Here is a 15,628-nt window from a genome sequence, read left to right on the forward strand (position 1 = left end):
GTACTTGAGGAAACTGAGAAAGAGAGGTCAAGTAACATGAGTAACATGGCCAGTGCCACACAGTTAAAAATTATCTGAGGCTGGATTTGAACTCTGGTTTTCCTGACTCTGCATCACCTAATCTGTAGAGGAAGAAAGTTTGAAATTGGGCAGATAGTATATTAAAGCTGGAAGAACACTGACTTTGAATTCAGAGGACCTAGGTTTAAATCTCTTGCTCCCTGAGTGATGCATCCTACCTGTGTGACCTTAGTTCTCAGTTTTCTGCTCTGTAAAATGAGAAGATTAGACTAAAAGGACTCTTAGGGTCTTTCCATCTCAAAATCAAGAATTCTATGATTTCCTACTGTCTCCAGTTGTATAATGTTTGAAGGGATGAGTCTAAAATCAGCAAAGCTTGGTCTTCTTGCAGTTGTAGATATATTGGGGGTTGATGGTTTTTAATAAACTACTGGTCCATTTAATGGTGGCTGCTGGCCACTATTCTAATTTGTTTTAATCTGCTATCACAGTTTATTTTCAAGATATTGCTTACCACATGTTACCATTTTCCTGGATCCATCCATTTCAAGCTCCCAGCAAAAAAGAGACAAGTGAAACATTTTCAATGTTATCTTAACAATCCTATAGACCAGTGATGGTGAACCTTTTAGAGGCTGAATGCCCAAACTGCACTTTCATGCCACATGTGAGCCCTTCCTTTCCCCTCTCCCCCATCTTACCTCAGACAGGGGAGGGAGGAAGTGCTCCCGTTGGGCTGTTGGGCAGAGGGACAGGTAAAGTGAGGAATGTCCTCAGGTACAGTGGAGAAGGGGAGCAGAGCTGCCTCTACCATGGTTGCCATAGGTTCACCCAACACAGCTATAGGGTATGGAACATAGTTATAAAATGTGCATTATTCTAACTTGTTTAAGTATACTTTCACGCTTCATCCAAGGAGTGTCTCTAAAAATTCTTGCCCCTGGGGAAGCAGCTGAGTGGCTCAGTGACTCAGTAGCTAGAGAGCCAGGCCTGGGTATGGGAGGTCCTGGGTTCAAATCTGGTCTCAGACACTTCTTAGTTGTATGACCCTGGGCAAGTTACTTAACCCCAGTTGCCTAACCCTTACCACTCTTCTGCCTTGGAATAGATACTTTTCATTGGTTCTAAGACAGAAAGTAAGGGTTTAAAAAAATTCTTACCACTATCTTAAAAGTATCTAACATGACTACTCATCTTTTGATCTTTCTTTTTCTAATGATTGAGGTTCACAGGGTCACTGACACAAATTCCAAAAAAAAGAGATTAAGTGTTTATCAATTCCTTATTATTCTTTGCTTCTTATACCTAATTTTTATTTCTTTTCACTTTTCCTTGAACATCTTCCATTTTCATACTTTTATTTTTGAGCCTTATAAGGAAAATATTAGCCCAGATCTTTGTCATTTCCCACTTGTACTCAAAATTAAAATGTTATCTTACAATAATAATGTAAGAAAACTTCCCCTAATCCACAGATGAAAGCTTCAAATGGTATGACAAGTCTGATATGACATTTAACAAGTGGAAAACCTCAGAGGAAGATCAAGACCTAATAGACACCTGTGCTTTTTTTCAAACCAAGTCTGGTATATGGAAAAAAGGAAATTGTGAAGTTTCTTCAGTGGAGGGAGCCCTGTGTAAAGCAGCTGGTAAGTATGAGTGAAGGTTTTTTCTTATTCTAAGAAGGAAAAAGAAGAAGGGGAGGAAGATTTATACCCATTTACTTTTGTTTTGATTAACCATTTTTAGGCAGAGAGCACCTTGGAGATTCTAGTCCACATACCTCCTTTTTTTTTTTTTTTTAAACCAATGAAGAAACTCTAGCTTAAAGGGGTGGAAGCCCAGTGTCCTACAGGTCCTAAGCTGCAGAGTTGGAATTCAAAATTAGCTCTCCTGACTACCAATCCAGCACTCTTTTCAATGTGTTTACCACATGATTAAGTAAAAGTTGAAAGATTTCAATACTTACCACATGGTGAAGTAAGAGTTGAAAGATTTCAAAACAAATATTCCCCCCAAAATGATCTCCTCTCAAATAGCGTACATATTAATTCTATAACTTTTATAAATTCAGGCTGTAAAACCAAATCATATGAGCCAGGAGCATTTTAATTTTAATATTTTTTAAATATTGCAAAGAGAATTTTCCTTCATAGTTTCTTCCATAGAGAAATTCTTAGAGCTGTGTATGTGATGATTCAGCTCAAAAAAATAGTTTTACACAAAATTTCAAAAATCCAGATTACTTAAAAAGAAATTATTTTCCATGAAAGAACAAATTCTTTTATCTAAATGTACAAAAAATTAACATTTTAATCCTTTTTAGTTTATTTCTACAAAAGCAGTGGTTTTACAGAAAATTAATTTTGAGAACAAAATTGAATTGGACCATGATGATACTTTGTGAAAAAAGCCATTGAACATAATGTGAACATTTCACATTGTTCTAATTATTGTAATTTAAAAGTTTTTTCACAGTAGTTCTGAACCCTGTCATTTTTTGAGGATATTTAGAATATCTGTTCATTTTAACTGGCATTTTTGTCCTTTATACTTTTTGGGTTAACTCTGCAAACAGAACTCTAGAAAAATTTTTGATTATTTTCCACCTGTATTGATAGAACTCCCACACTAACTCCCTAGATATAATAAATAATAAATAATAAAGTCATAAAGATGATATAAATATTTTTCATTCACAGAATCATTCTATTTTTCCAACTTTTGAGAATTTTGACTAGTGTAATATGCAAATATTTTGTACCAGTGGGACCCCAGAGACAGTTATAAGGTATATTTAAATATAGGGAAATAAACAATATGCCCTCCCTTTGCAACTGTTGATCACAGCACTACCACACAAACCAACCACAATTTTAATTAATTATTATGTCACCACCTTTGCTGAGTGACATCTTAGCCAGACAAAACAAAACAACAACAAAAGAATAACTGGTAGAAACTTGTTAGGCCCTCCTCTTCCATTTGCTAATTTGGTATAAGAAGAGAATACTGTTAGTGTATACTGGAACAACAAATAGTGGGAATGCTGTTTATTGACTTCTCGATTGCTTTGTAAATAACTTGAGCAAGTAAAGGGGGTGGAGATCTTCTAAGTAGTATCTGGTTGTCTGCAAATGGGGCAGTGGACCTCAATATTCCCATTCTCTATGAGTGGTTGTGTTCCTGATTGACGTATTATTGTATAAATATCTAAACATATCCTTTTTTTTTAATGGAAGAAAGAAGCAGAAGGGAAGAATATTTGTCATGTATTTAATTTGAATGAAGTAAAATAAAATTTGTTTTGCCATGAAATTTTTGTGATTAAATTGTCATTTCAGTCTACGAATATGATATTCACATCCATATCCTTAAATTCCTATAATTTCCCAGAAGAAAAATGGATTATTTGACTTCTGGACATTGACATTTGAAATTTTATAGTAGATGTGTTTGAGGTTGTTTTTGTTTCTGTTTTAATAGATTGTGCCCTTCACTTGCACTACTTCAGGGCATAATTACAATAAAACAAAACATTAATTCAATATGTAAAATGCATATAAGCTAGGAAGTTTTTATTTTGAAAATCATTGTTTAAAGTTAATAGGATAAAAACAGATGAAATTTTAAATTCTAATATCCTCTTTTTTTTCAGTTTCTTATGAAAAGAAATACTTACCAGGTAAGTATTATTCTTTACTTTCAATTGAATTAATTTTAATTTAATTCCACATGAACACTATTAAAAACAAAAAAGTTACCCTTTTGTAGATGCAGACTATCTTTGCCTTTTAATTTTTATTTTCCTTTGGGTCCTAGAACCAAGAATTATTTAAACAAATGGAACATTGCATTAACTGTCTAAGCTTTTATACAAGTGGGACAAAAAGCTACTTGTTAATCTACTTTTCATGTTAGAAGTTTTCCTCCAAAGTCCATCTCAGATTCTGTCTCCTCTAGGTCACCTTCCCCAATTCCCCTTTGGTAAACCATCTTTCCCATTAGACCTTGCATAATACTTTATGATTCTCTAGTACCCTTCTTATTCAATAATATTATGAATATTGTTCACAACCTTAGGGTAGGGGGACAAAGTTAGATAGCATTTTCTCTGAAGCAGACACAGAGATTGAAAGTTCAATCTGAAAGAACAGTGTCAAATGTCAGTCAAAAAAGAAAAAAGAAAATTCCAATTTAAGGGGCATTTATAAAAGCATGGCTTCCAGAAATCAAGAGGTTCTGGTCTCTCTGTTGTCCATTTGTTCAGTCATGTTTAATTCTTCTTGACCTCATGGACCATAGGACACCCAGACCCTTCTATCCTCCACTCTCTCCTAAACTGTCCAACCTCATGTTTCTTGCTTCCATGACTCTGGTCTTGGGCTCTGGGTACTCTGTCCAAGTCAGACAACAGCCAGAATGGTATGTTCTGTTTTGATCTCTAAAGTTTAAGTAGGACACTGATAATATGCAGGGTAAACAGAATAGTGAAGGACCTTGAGTCCATGACGTCTGAGAACTGAATGAAGGACTGGGGATGTTTAGCTTAGAGAAAAGAAGACAGGGAGGCAATGGTAGCTATCTAAGTATTTCAAGGGCAGTCATTTGAAAGAGGCATTTAATTTATTCTATCAGCCCAAGAGAACAGAAACAAGGGCAATACGTGGAAGTTACAATGCAGCAAATTTAGACTTGAGGTCAGGAAAATCTTCCTCACAATTAGAAATGTTCCAAGCAGGCAGGAGGTGATGGGTTCCCATTTATTAGAGGTCCTTGAGCAGACAACTGATGCCCACTTGTCAGGTGTGTTACCATAGGGATTCCTCTCAGGTATGAGGTAGAACGCATGTCTGCTCTGATCCCTTCCAATTCTAAGATTCCATGTTTTTTTTTTCAAATTTAAAAATATTTAATTCATTTAAAATAAGAATAAACTCATTACATGTTTGTATAAATAACTTTTTTACCTTTTTAAGTTTTTAATACATGTTTATTGACTGGCAGTAAATGTCATTTTAAGATAACTACTTGCCGTATCATTATAATTGTACATAGGCAAGGAAAGGCTTATAAAACTAGTTTACAGAGATCCCCAAACCTTACATCATTTCTTTTATTATTCTACCCTTATCCAGTTTTTCATTTTATTCTTGCCATGCTCAAATAGAGCACCAATGTGCTCAAATATCCTCAGAATTTCATATCAAGTGCTGGAACAGACTTCAGCATACATCAAATGCAATATAAACCATTTCCGAGATAAGTAAAGCACAAATATGACTATTCTAAGTCTATTAAGAAGCCATTCTATAAACAAAATCAAAACAAACAAATATAGGCAAATTCTATGATTCTTTAAAGAAAAAGATTCTATAATGCTTCTGTTTTTTATCCCTTTACTAAAATATAAACTTCCTAAAGACAAGGATAATATCTTATATAAACTTTGTGTATATATAGGCAGGGGAGAAAGTGCTGGGCCTGGTGTCAGGAAGACTCATCTTCATAAATTCAAATCTGGCCTCAGATGCTTACTGGCTATGTGACCCTGGGCAAGTCATTTAACTCTGCCTCAGTTTCTTCATCTGTACAATGAGCTGGAGAAGTAAATGACAAAGGACCCCAGGATCTTTGCCAAGAAAACCACAAATGCGGTCACAAAGAGTCAGACACAACTGAACAACAACAATAAACTTTATATCTCTTCCTTTGCCTAACGTAAGCACAAATACTTAACAAATGCTTATTATAATGAATTGTCTTACAAAGTTATACATGAAGTTTTTATATCGAATCATATATACCCATTGGCTTGCATAATAATTTCAGACACACATTCCAATGGAAAATTATTTCATTCCATGTAATAATATTCACACCTGCAAATGTTAATTTCACTTCAAGGAGCATCTGTCCTCCTCAGTATTTAATTCTGTGTGCATTTAATTCTTCCATATAACTCCTGCAGGAAAAGTTAATTAAATGGATAATTAATCAACATGGCCTTTTCAAATATTCACTGCTATATGCTAAAATACACCACACAGTTCTCATTACGATAGTAGTTTTCACTGATTTTTATGGCACTTGCACATTTGTAAGCAGTCACTGGTTTGGGCAATGTTTCAAGTTTTCGGTGAACTCACAAATTAGAAGAGACTATGACAAGAATTCCCAGAGTTCACTGAAACTCTATTTGAACAATTCCAATTTCAGATTGCTCACTAGATGTATTCAAAAATGAAAACAGCACATTCCATTTCTGGACATCTATAATTATTAGAAGGTTATTTTTTTATATGTACAGCCAAAAGATGCCTTCTTTTTAAATAATTAATTAATTTTGTTTGTTACATTAACTCTCTACTTCCCTTCTTCCCCTCTTCTCATTAGAGAAGGCATCATTGATGAAAAATAATATGCATATATAAAATGATGTCTTGCTTATTTATATTTATCAGTTCTTTTCTGGAGGTGGACATATACAAGTCATTCTTCAAACAATATTTCTGCAGCTTTATATGATGTTCTTTTGGTTTTGTTCTTCACAGCCTTCATAATTTCATATAGATCTTTTCAGGTTTTCCCAAAATTAACCTTATTGTTTCATATAGGCCAGTAGTATTCCATCATAATCATATACCACAATTTGTTCAACCATCCCCCAAATGATGAACATCCCTTCAATTTCCAGTTCTTCGACACCATAAAGAGCTCCTGCAAATATTTTAGAACACATAGCTTCTTTACTTTTCCTCTGATCACCTTAGGAAATAGACTTAATAGTGGTATTTCTGGGTCAACAAAAGATGCTTTCTTCTCATTGGTCCTTTTTCTGCCTTTTGGTCACACAAATAGAGACTATTCCATGGATCTCATGAGAGCTTTTCAAATATTTGGAAGCATGTGTTATGTTCCTTCTAATTCTCTAAACGAAATAACCCCAATTCTTTCAACCAGTCCTCAAATTTATTCAACAAAATTCAATGTATATTTGTATAGAAGAAAGCCATAAGAAGATAGATTCTTCCCTCCATCTAGTTATGAACTAAATGTAGACAGAAATAACTATGATGCAAAGTAGAATGTGAAATTACAAGTTGGAGAGATATGAATACTTTGTTATAAAATATACTAGTGAAAAAGATCATTTCTGGAATAGGATGGAGATCAAGAAAGGCAATGGGACAGATGACAGTGGAAGTGGGACTTGGAGGATGAATAGATCTAAGCAGCTGGAGAAGGGATAGGAAGGGCAGATTATAAGCAGAAGAAAGAATGTAAACAAAGACATAGGGATGACTGTATTTGGCAATTTGTGGGCAAGGCTGTGGGGATGAAGCAGAAGGAGGAACTGTGTGAAATAAAATTGGGAAAGATGTACTGGAATCAAGATTGTTCTTCTACAGGTCTAGTACAGTTTTTGAGTGTTCCTATTTAAATGTGACACCTTGGATGAATTGGGAGATGATCACTGGAAAGTGAGATGCTCCCATTATCTCACTTGATCCAAATAATCCTCCACCAAAGTCTTCCTTTCATGTCTTGTGGTATGTGGTATGTGGTATAGAGATGACCCTCAGACCTCTAGCTCTATGTCAGAGTTGATCCAATTAATGAACTTTCAATACCAACTTATATTTGGAAAGACTAATCCAATAAAAAAAAAAAAAGGTTGACCACTTTGACAAGCATGGAGATCACAAAGTGGCAAAGGATTTAGTCACAACTACTCAAGAATGTATTTACTTATAAGGTTTGAAGAGGTTATGATCTGTGTCAGCAGAAGGAATGCCCACCATTATGAAATCACACCTTTTTTTTTTTTTAACCCTTGTACTTTGGTGTATTGTCTCATAGGTGGAAGATTGGTAAGGGTGGGCAATGGGGGTCAAGTGACTTGCCCAGGGTCACACAGCTGGGAAGTGGCTGAGGCCGGGTTTGAACCTAGGACCTCCCGCCTCTAGGCCTGACTCTCACTCCACTGAGCTACCCAGCTGCCCCCTAAATCACACCTTTTGAACTTGAAAATAACATTAGGTTTTTTGTTTTTTTTTCAACATCTATGTCATACTCTTAGCTCATGTTGGGATTACAGTTTTACCCCATGTCTTTTGATATATGAATTTATATGTAAATATGTAGATATAGATTAATCTCAAAACTGCCAATCTGATTTTCATAATCTACCATTCCATTCTTAAGAAAAATCAGTCACTTCCTACCTCTGTGACCCTAAGCAAGTCACTTAACCCTCATTGCCTAGCCCTTATCACTCTTCTGACTTGGAATTAATACACAGATTCTAAGATGGGGATTAAGAATTTAAGAAAAGAAAAGAAAAATCAGTGAAAAGAGTAATTTTTACTTTTTTAAACAAGTTTAACTTGGGTCATTTTTGTAAGAAGCAGTAATTCTTTTTCTATCATAGAATGAGTTAATGATACTACTTCACACACACACACTGCTTTGTCTCTTTCAAAACATATTCAGATCTATTAGCTCATTTGATGGCAAATTTTTAAAAATTCACATCAGAATACAAAAAATAAAAACTCATATTAATGTAATGTTTTAATTCCCCTTCCTTCAATAATATAATGAGGTAGGCTAGTGTATTATTATCTTCATTTTATAGATGAGGAAACAGAAGCTTTAAGAGTTGTGACCTTGCCAGTTAGTGAGTATATGAAGTAGAATTTGAACTCATCTCTTAATTCCACATTTTGCTTTTAAATATATAAATATACAATTATTTAACCACCACCCATCCAATAATATAGGAGGTACAGTGACTAATGCACTGAACAAGAGTCAGGAAGACCTGAGCTTAAATCTGGCCTCAGAATCTTACTAGCTGTATAACTCTAGGCAAGTCTCTTAACCTCTATCTGCCTGTTTCCTCATCTGTAAAATAGAAATAAGATTAGTACTTACCTCCCAAGATTGTTGTGAAGATGAGATGACAAAGCATTCATGAAGTTCATTGTAAATTTTAAAGTGCTAAATGTAAATAGAAGTTATTGTTACTATTATTAATTGATTTGTATCTTTCTTTTTTAACATTTCAAATATTTCCTTATTTTTGATGTTCTTTTAAAATTTTGAGTTTCACATTCTCTCTTCTTTCTTCCTCTCCAATACTCAGAGAAGGCAAGCAATAGAGTATCAATTACATATATGAAATTATATAAAACATTTCCATATTGGTCACATTTTTAAAAAAATAGTGAGGAAATCATATTTCCATTTGCACTCAGAGTTCATCAGTTCTCTCTCTGGAGGTGGAGAGGGGTTTTTCATCATGTATCCCTTCGTTGTTGCCATAACTGTTATGAATAATATTGATATCGATGGATACATTTAAAAGTATTAATAGTTTGTTTAAAGGCATATTGGTAATTCAGAAGGCTGCATGCCTACTAAGATCTAATTAGAATCGCCCACCATTACCTTCTGCCCACCTGGCTGCTTCGTACCAAAGAGAGTACCCAAATCAAGTTCACTCTATTTAAGCTTGGCTTTATGTTGGCTCATATCACCACTTAAGAAGAAAGCCCAGTGAATCATGGGAAATGTAGTTTTCAAGTCCCCTAAATGTCCACAAGAAGTTTATATTCATATATCTAAATATTAAAGCTTAATGAACCCCAAGAACCCCAAATTCCAATAACACATTCCTTTGAAACTACCTTAGATCATTGTATTGATCAAAGTAGCCAAGTCCTTCATTGTTGGTCATCACTTAACATTGCTGTTACTGTGTATGATTCTCAGTTCTCACTTCACTCTGCAACAATTCACATAATTCTGCCATGTTTTTCTGAAAAACATAATAGTACTCCATCATGATCATATACCTCAACTTGTTCAGCCATTTCCCAGTTGATGACCATCCCTTCAATTTCCAATTCTTTGCCACCACAAAAAGAGTTGCTATAAATATTTTTGTATATGTAGGTCCTTTTTTTCCCTTTGATCTCTTTGGGATACTGCCCTAGTAGTAATATTTCTGGGACAAAGGGTATGCACAATCTTAAATCCTTTTCAGCATAGTTCCAAATTATTCTCCGGAAGGGTCAGACCAAGTCACAACTGGAGTGGCAGTACATTGGTATACCTATTTTTTCCTTATGCCCCTCAGGCATTTGTGTAAAGTGGTAACTCAGAGTTGTTTTAATCTGCCTTTCTCTAATCAGTAGTGATTTAGAACATTTTTTCATATGACTATAGGTAGCTTTGATTTCTTCTTCTGAAAACTACTTCTTTATATCCTTTGACTGTTTATCAATTGAAGAATGGTTTGAATTAATACAAATTTGTTTCAGTTTAATACTCAATATATATTTTTAAAATGAAGCCTGGATCAGAAAAATATGCTATAAAAAATTTTGGTACTACTTCATTGTCTATGGTACATTTTAGTATAATATATTTTTTCCCTGATTATCTCTTTTAATTAAGTCTATCATTGCTTGTGCTTTGTCTGGGATCATGATTGTTACCCTTGCCTTTTTTACTTCAGATGAAGTGTATTAGATTCTTCTCCTGCCCTTTATTTTAACTATTTCAAGTATGTCTCTTATAAATAACTTTGTTGTATTTCCTTTCATCCCATTTTCTTCCCTCCCCCAACCCCCCCCCTCCCTACCGTCTCTCTCCTGTTCTTCTTCAAGACATTTTGTTGCCTCTGCCATTCCAAAATTTGATTGGTGTTAATTTAAAGTTGTTTAGAGGGGAATGTTTGGAAACTTCAGTTGGGTAGCTGCCCCTAATCCACCATCTAGGCTCTACATATCTTTCTTATAAACACATTATACTATAGTTTCATCCACATTCATGTCTTCTGTTTCTTTTTTCCATAGCATGTCTTACTCTTTTCACTAGGATTTTTCCTAATTCTCTTGCTCATTTGAAAATAAACTTCACCATGGTTCCTATTCCAAAAGAGTCAGTGTAGTTTAATGGAAAAACAACCTGCCAAAGATCTGAACTCTGGATCTGCCACAGTAGCTTTCTAGCCCTGTGAATAAGAATGATTTATGTAGTCTTTCTGATCCCATTCTGTAACTCACACTAGTTTTTCGTGAGGTTAAAATGAGATGGAAAATAGAAAGAAAAAAAGACTATAAAGCACCATATACATGTAAAGTATCATTATCAAGATCATTATTCTTTTTCTTTCCCTTTTAAGAAGAACCCAGGGGGTGGCTACATTGCTCGGTAGATTGGGAGCCAGACATGGAGATGATAGATCCTGGGTTCAAATGTGACTTCAGGTACTTCCTAGCTGGGTGACCCAGGGCAAGTCACTTAACCCCAATTGCCTAACCCTTACCATTCTTCTGCCTTGGAACCAATACACAGTACTGATTCTAAGATGGAAGGTAAGGGTATTTTTTTAAAGAACCTATACATTTTCTTTGTAGCCATAAATTATATAATCTTTTCCCTACCACATCTTATTCAAAGAACAGCAAAGAGGCCAGTGTCAGCAGATCAAAATGGAGTAAGACATAAAAAACTGGAAAGAAAATAGACCAAGTTAAGAAGGACTTTAAAGCCAAACAGGATTTTATATTTGTACCTGGAGTTGATAGGGAGTCACTCAAGTTCATTGACTAGAAAGGTGACATGGTCAGACCTGCACTTTAGATCTTGGCCAACTGGCTCTGAAAGTATTTTGCTGTGGTACATTCAGGGTCCAGGTGTTGCTCTCTCTTCCTCCTCACCCCCTCCTCTCTGGCAGGTGCTGTCTCTTCTGTCCTGGAGCTTTATATTGGATTAAGCCAAACATTTGTTATGGAAAACATTCCATATCATGTCTCTACTCCCCCCTAATTCTTCTACTTCCTCCAGCCTTTTAAAAAAGTTTTTTCATGTCTTCATTTCCTAATCCTTCAATTTCTGTTTTATGAATGAAACCCTTTTATGCTATTTCCTTGTATATAATTTGTATGATTTACTGCTTTAGATTGTCTTCATTTAGTCTCTACTCTACCATCATCCTTTACTGCAAACTTTTTTTTTAAGAAAATCTTTCTTCCTCCTAGGCTTTTATTGTATCTATTCAAAGTTGGAAAGTTTGCCTCCTAATTTTGCTTTCTCAGTAGTAACATATAGGCACTAAACTGCAAATTGGATCACCAATGATCATGCTTGTCCTCCTTCCACCAGTGGCAAATATATTAATTATCTTCTGAATGAGTTTTCCCTGTTGTTGAGCTCCTGTCAGTGGGACTACACATCCGCTGGGTGGAAGCTATTCATGACTAATGCTCAAGGAGACTGGCACCAGTGATTACTTGCTCTAACTTTTCCATTGATATTTTCATTTGTTTTGTCCACATTATGTTCAGCTCCATTTCCCAATTTCATTTTGCATTGTCTCTTCCAAAGTAACACTAAAAGTGCTTATTAACCCATCCTGAATTTTCATACAATCAGAAAACTATCATTCCCCTTTTTCCCTTCTCTAGCCTTAATTCCATCCTACCCACCCCCAATCATCAAAAGTAATAAACATTAATTACTTTGTACTAGCAAGATATATACAGAACAGAGATCCAGGCCTATAGATAGGAGGCCCTGGATTCAAATGTGGCCTCAGATACTTCCTAGCTATGTGACCCTGGGCAAGTCACTTCACCCCAATTGTCTAGCCTTTATTGTTCTTCTGCCTTGGAACTGATATTTGGTATTGATTCTAAGATAGAAGGTAAGGGTTTTAAAAAAGATATATACAAGGCAAATGAAAAATAATCATAGGGAGAAGGATTAAGATTAAGGAGGACAGGGAAAGCTTCTTGCAAAAGGTGGGATTTTAGCTGAGACTTGCAGGAAACCACAGAATTCAAAAGCCATGGATGAGGAAGGAGGGAGGCCCAGGACTGGAGGATAGCCAGTAAAAACCCACAGTTCCCTGTTCAAGAAACAACAAAGAGGCTTCTGTCATTGGTTTGAATTGGAGTAAAGGTATAAGAAGACTGGAAAGGCAGAAATGTAGAATATTATAAAGAGTTTTAAAAGCCAAATAGGATTTTATATTTGATCCTGGAGACATTAGAGTCTAACTGGAGTTTATTGAATAGGGAGATGTCATGATCATACCTGTACTTTTTGTTTGTTGGTTTGCTTTTTTTAAATTAAATTTTTTTTACCAATTATATGTATTAACAAATTTCTATATGTTTTCCAAAGTTATATGATCCAAATTGTCTCCCTCCCACCTTATCTCCCCTGTCCCAGAGCTGGCAAGCAATTCAATCTGGGTTATTACCATGCAAAATATATTTCCATATTGTTCATTTTTATAAATGAATAATCTTATAAAACCAAAACCCCACAACATATACCCAAATATACAATTGAAAAATCGCATGCTTTTATCTGCATTCTGTCTCCAACAGTTCCTTCTCTGGAGTTGGAGAGCATTCTTTGTCATATATCTCTCAGAATTGTTCTGGATCATTGGATTGCACACTTGCACTTTTCAAAACATAATTTTCTCCCCAATTACATGTAATAACAACTTTTAACATACATTTTCCAAAATGTTGACATCACAGTTTTCTGCTTCCCTCCTTTTCTTTTCCTCTCTCTTCCCTGAGGTGGTAAGCAATTTGATCTAGGTAGTACATGTGCATACTTGTACTTGAGAAAGTTCACTTTGCTAGCCCAATACAGGATGGACTAGAGTAAAGAAAGACTTGATATAGGTAGCCAAGGCCACTGCAACACCATTATTATGTCTGCAGTTTATTTTTTAAATTATATTCTAGCTTCTCTGGCACACTCCCTACCTTACAAGAATATTGTGTGGAAAGTATGCTATTATTTATATCTGTTATTGAGAGTGATTATTTTTATTATTATAAATATTGATCATTTTACAGAAGCTATAATGGGGTTCAATCTGCATACCACTCTCCCCATTTCAGTTTTATATTATACTAAACTAAAATTTGACATCTATTTTTAATTTTCAATTTTTATTATCTATTGCTTTAGATAAATCTAATTTTTTAATATATCTCCCCTCATCTAGCAAGTCATTCCTTATAAAAGAAAAAAAGAGAGAAAGAAAAGGAAAAGAAGCAATAAAAAAAACTAACACTTTAAAATATGTTAATATCACCCACGTCTACAGTATCTTACTCTGTGGAAAAGTAAGGGAAGTATATTTTCTCATTTATTTTGCAGAGGCAAGCTTCTTGCTCATTATAGTTACATAGTAATTGGGTTTTTTTTTGTTTGGTTGTTGTAGTTCTTTTCATTTGCATTTTAAGCCAGAGAAAAGAAAACTTCTAGCAGCTTTTAACAATTAACAATTTAGTTTAATTACAATAGAGATAGTAAAAGAGTAAATGAATATAGTAAAGAAGAGAAATATAAAAATATATCTTATACCCTATAAATATACCTAAAATTCCTAATACTAACTCTAACTGTCTTTTGAGGACAGTTTCTTCTGCCTGGCACAACCCAGGCCTAATATAACCTACTCTATCTATAAATTATTCACTAACTACCTAACTACCTAAAATAATAGACAGCCACCATTCTCTCACTCCTTCAATCCATTTTCTATAGCAGCCCAAACTGTCAGTAACTAACTGATAGCAGATCCTTGCCTATGAGACAGACCTCCTGCTCTCTAGAGATCCCAGAGGCAAAAATCCCTTTAAAGGCTAAAGCCAAAAGCCCTCTCAGTAAGCTCAGGCCTGCCTTTATATTTCAGCAACTAAATACCAAAACACACTACCAGCAACCAACCCCCAACAACCAACTCACGCCCAGCAGCCAACTTCCCGGCAATTGCCAGCCCTAACTGTCAGCAACTGACTCCTCAACTGTCAGCAACTGACAGCCTGTAACTGACGATGGCTTAGCAGGGGGTTCCCTGATTCCTACTTCCTGTCACTGTGGGCTGGTTAATCCCTACACATCTCTATGGTAAGAGGACCTCCAGGTCGCCCGTTAAATTAAATAAATTAAAGAATTCCTTTTTACACTGTATATAATGTTTTCTTAGTTCTACTCATTTCACTCTTCATTATCTCATGTAGTTCTTTCCAAGTTTTTAAAAACATTAATCTGCTCATCATTTCTTATGTTGCAGTAGTATTCCATCACAATCATATACCACAATTTGTTCAGTCATTCCCTGATTGATGGAAATCCCCTCAATTTCCAGTTCTTTGCCTCTATAAAAAGAGCTGCTATAAATATTTTGGAACATACAGGTTCTTTTCATTTTTTCCTAATCTTCTTGGGGGAAAGACCCAGGAATATTGGGTCTAAGGATATAAACAGTTTTATAGCATTATAGACATAGTTGGATCAGTTCACAGTTCTACCAACAATGTATGTGTCCCCATTTTTCCACATTCCCTCTAAAGTTTGTCATTTTGCCCTTTTGTCTTTTAACCAGTCTGATGGGTATGAGATGATACATCAAAATTATTTTGGTTTGAATTTCCCTAATAAGTAGTGATTTAGCATATGTTTTCATGTACTGTATGTTACTTTGATTTCTCCATCTGAAAACAGCCTATTCATATCTTTTGTCCATTCATCAATTGGGGGATAGCTCTTATTCCCA

The 15,628-nt window shown here is 35.0% G+C and overlaps 1 protein-coding gene across 1 annotated transcript in view; it reads left to right on the plus strand.

The window, feature by feature from the left end:
* The window catches only part of CD302 (CD302 molecule), a 56,876-nt gene that overhangs the window by 33,408 nt on the left and 7,840 nt on the right, over positions 1 to 15,628 (plus strand). The window contains exons 4-5 of the mRNA XM_044669108.1: positions 1,497 to 1,670; positions 3,680 to 3,706. Of these exons, the coding sequence (XP_044525043.1) occupies positions 1,497 to 1,670; positions 3,680 to 3,706 (201 nt within the window). The remainder of the gene's footprint in view (positions 1 to 1,496; positions 1,671 to 3,679; positions 3,707 to 15,628) is intronic.

Source organism: Gracilinanus agilis, chromosome 3 (genome assembly GCF_016433145.1).
Source record: "Gracilinanus agilis isolate LMUSP501 chromosome 3, AgileGrace, whole genome shotgun sequence".
Taxonomy (NCBI): Eukaryota; Metazoa; Chordata; class Mammalia; order Didelphimorphia; family Didelphidae; genus Gracilinanus; species Gracilinanus agilis.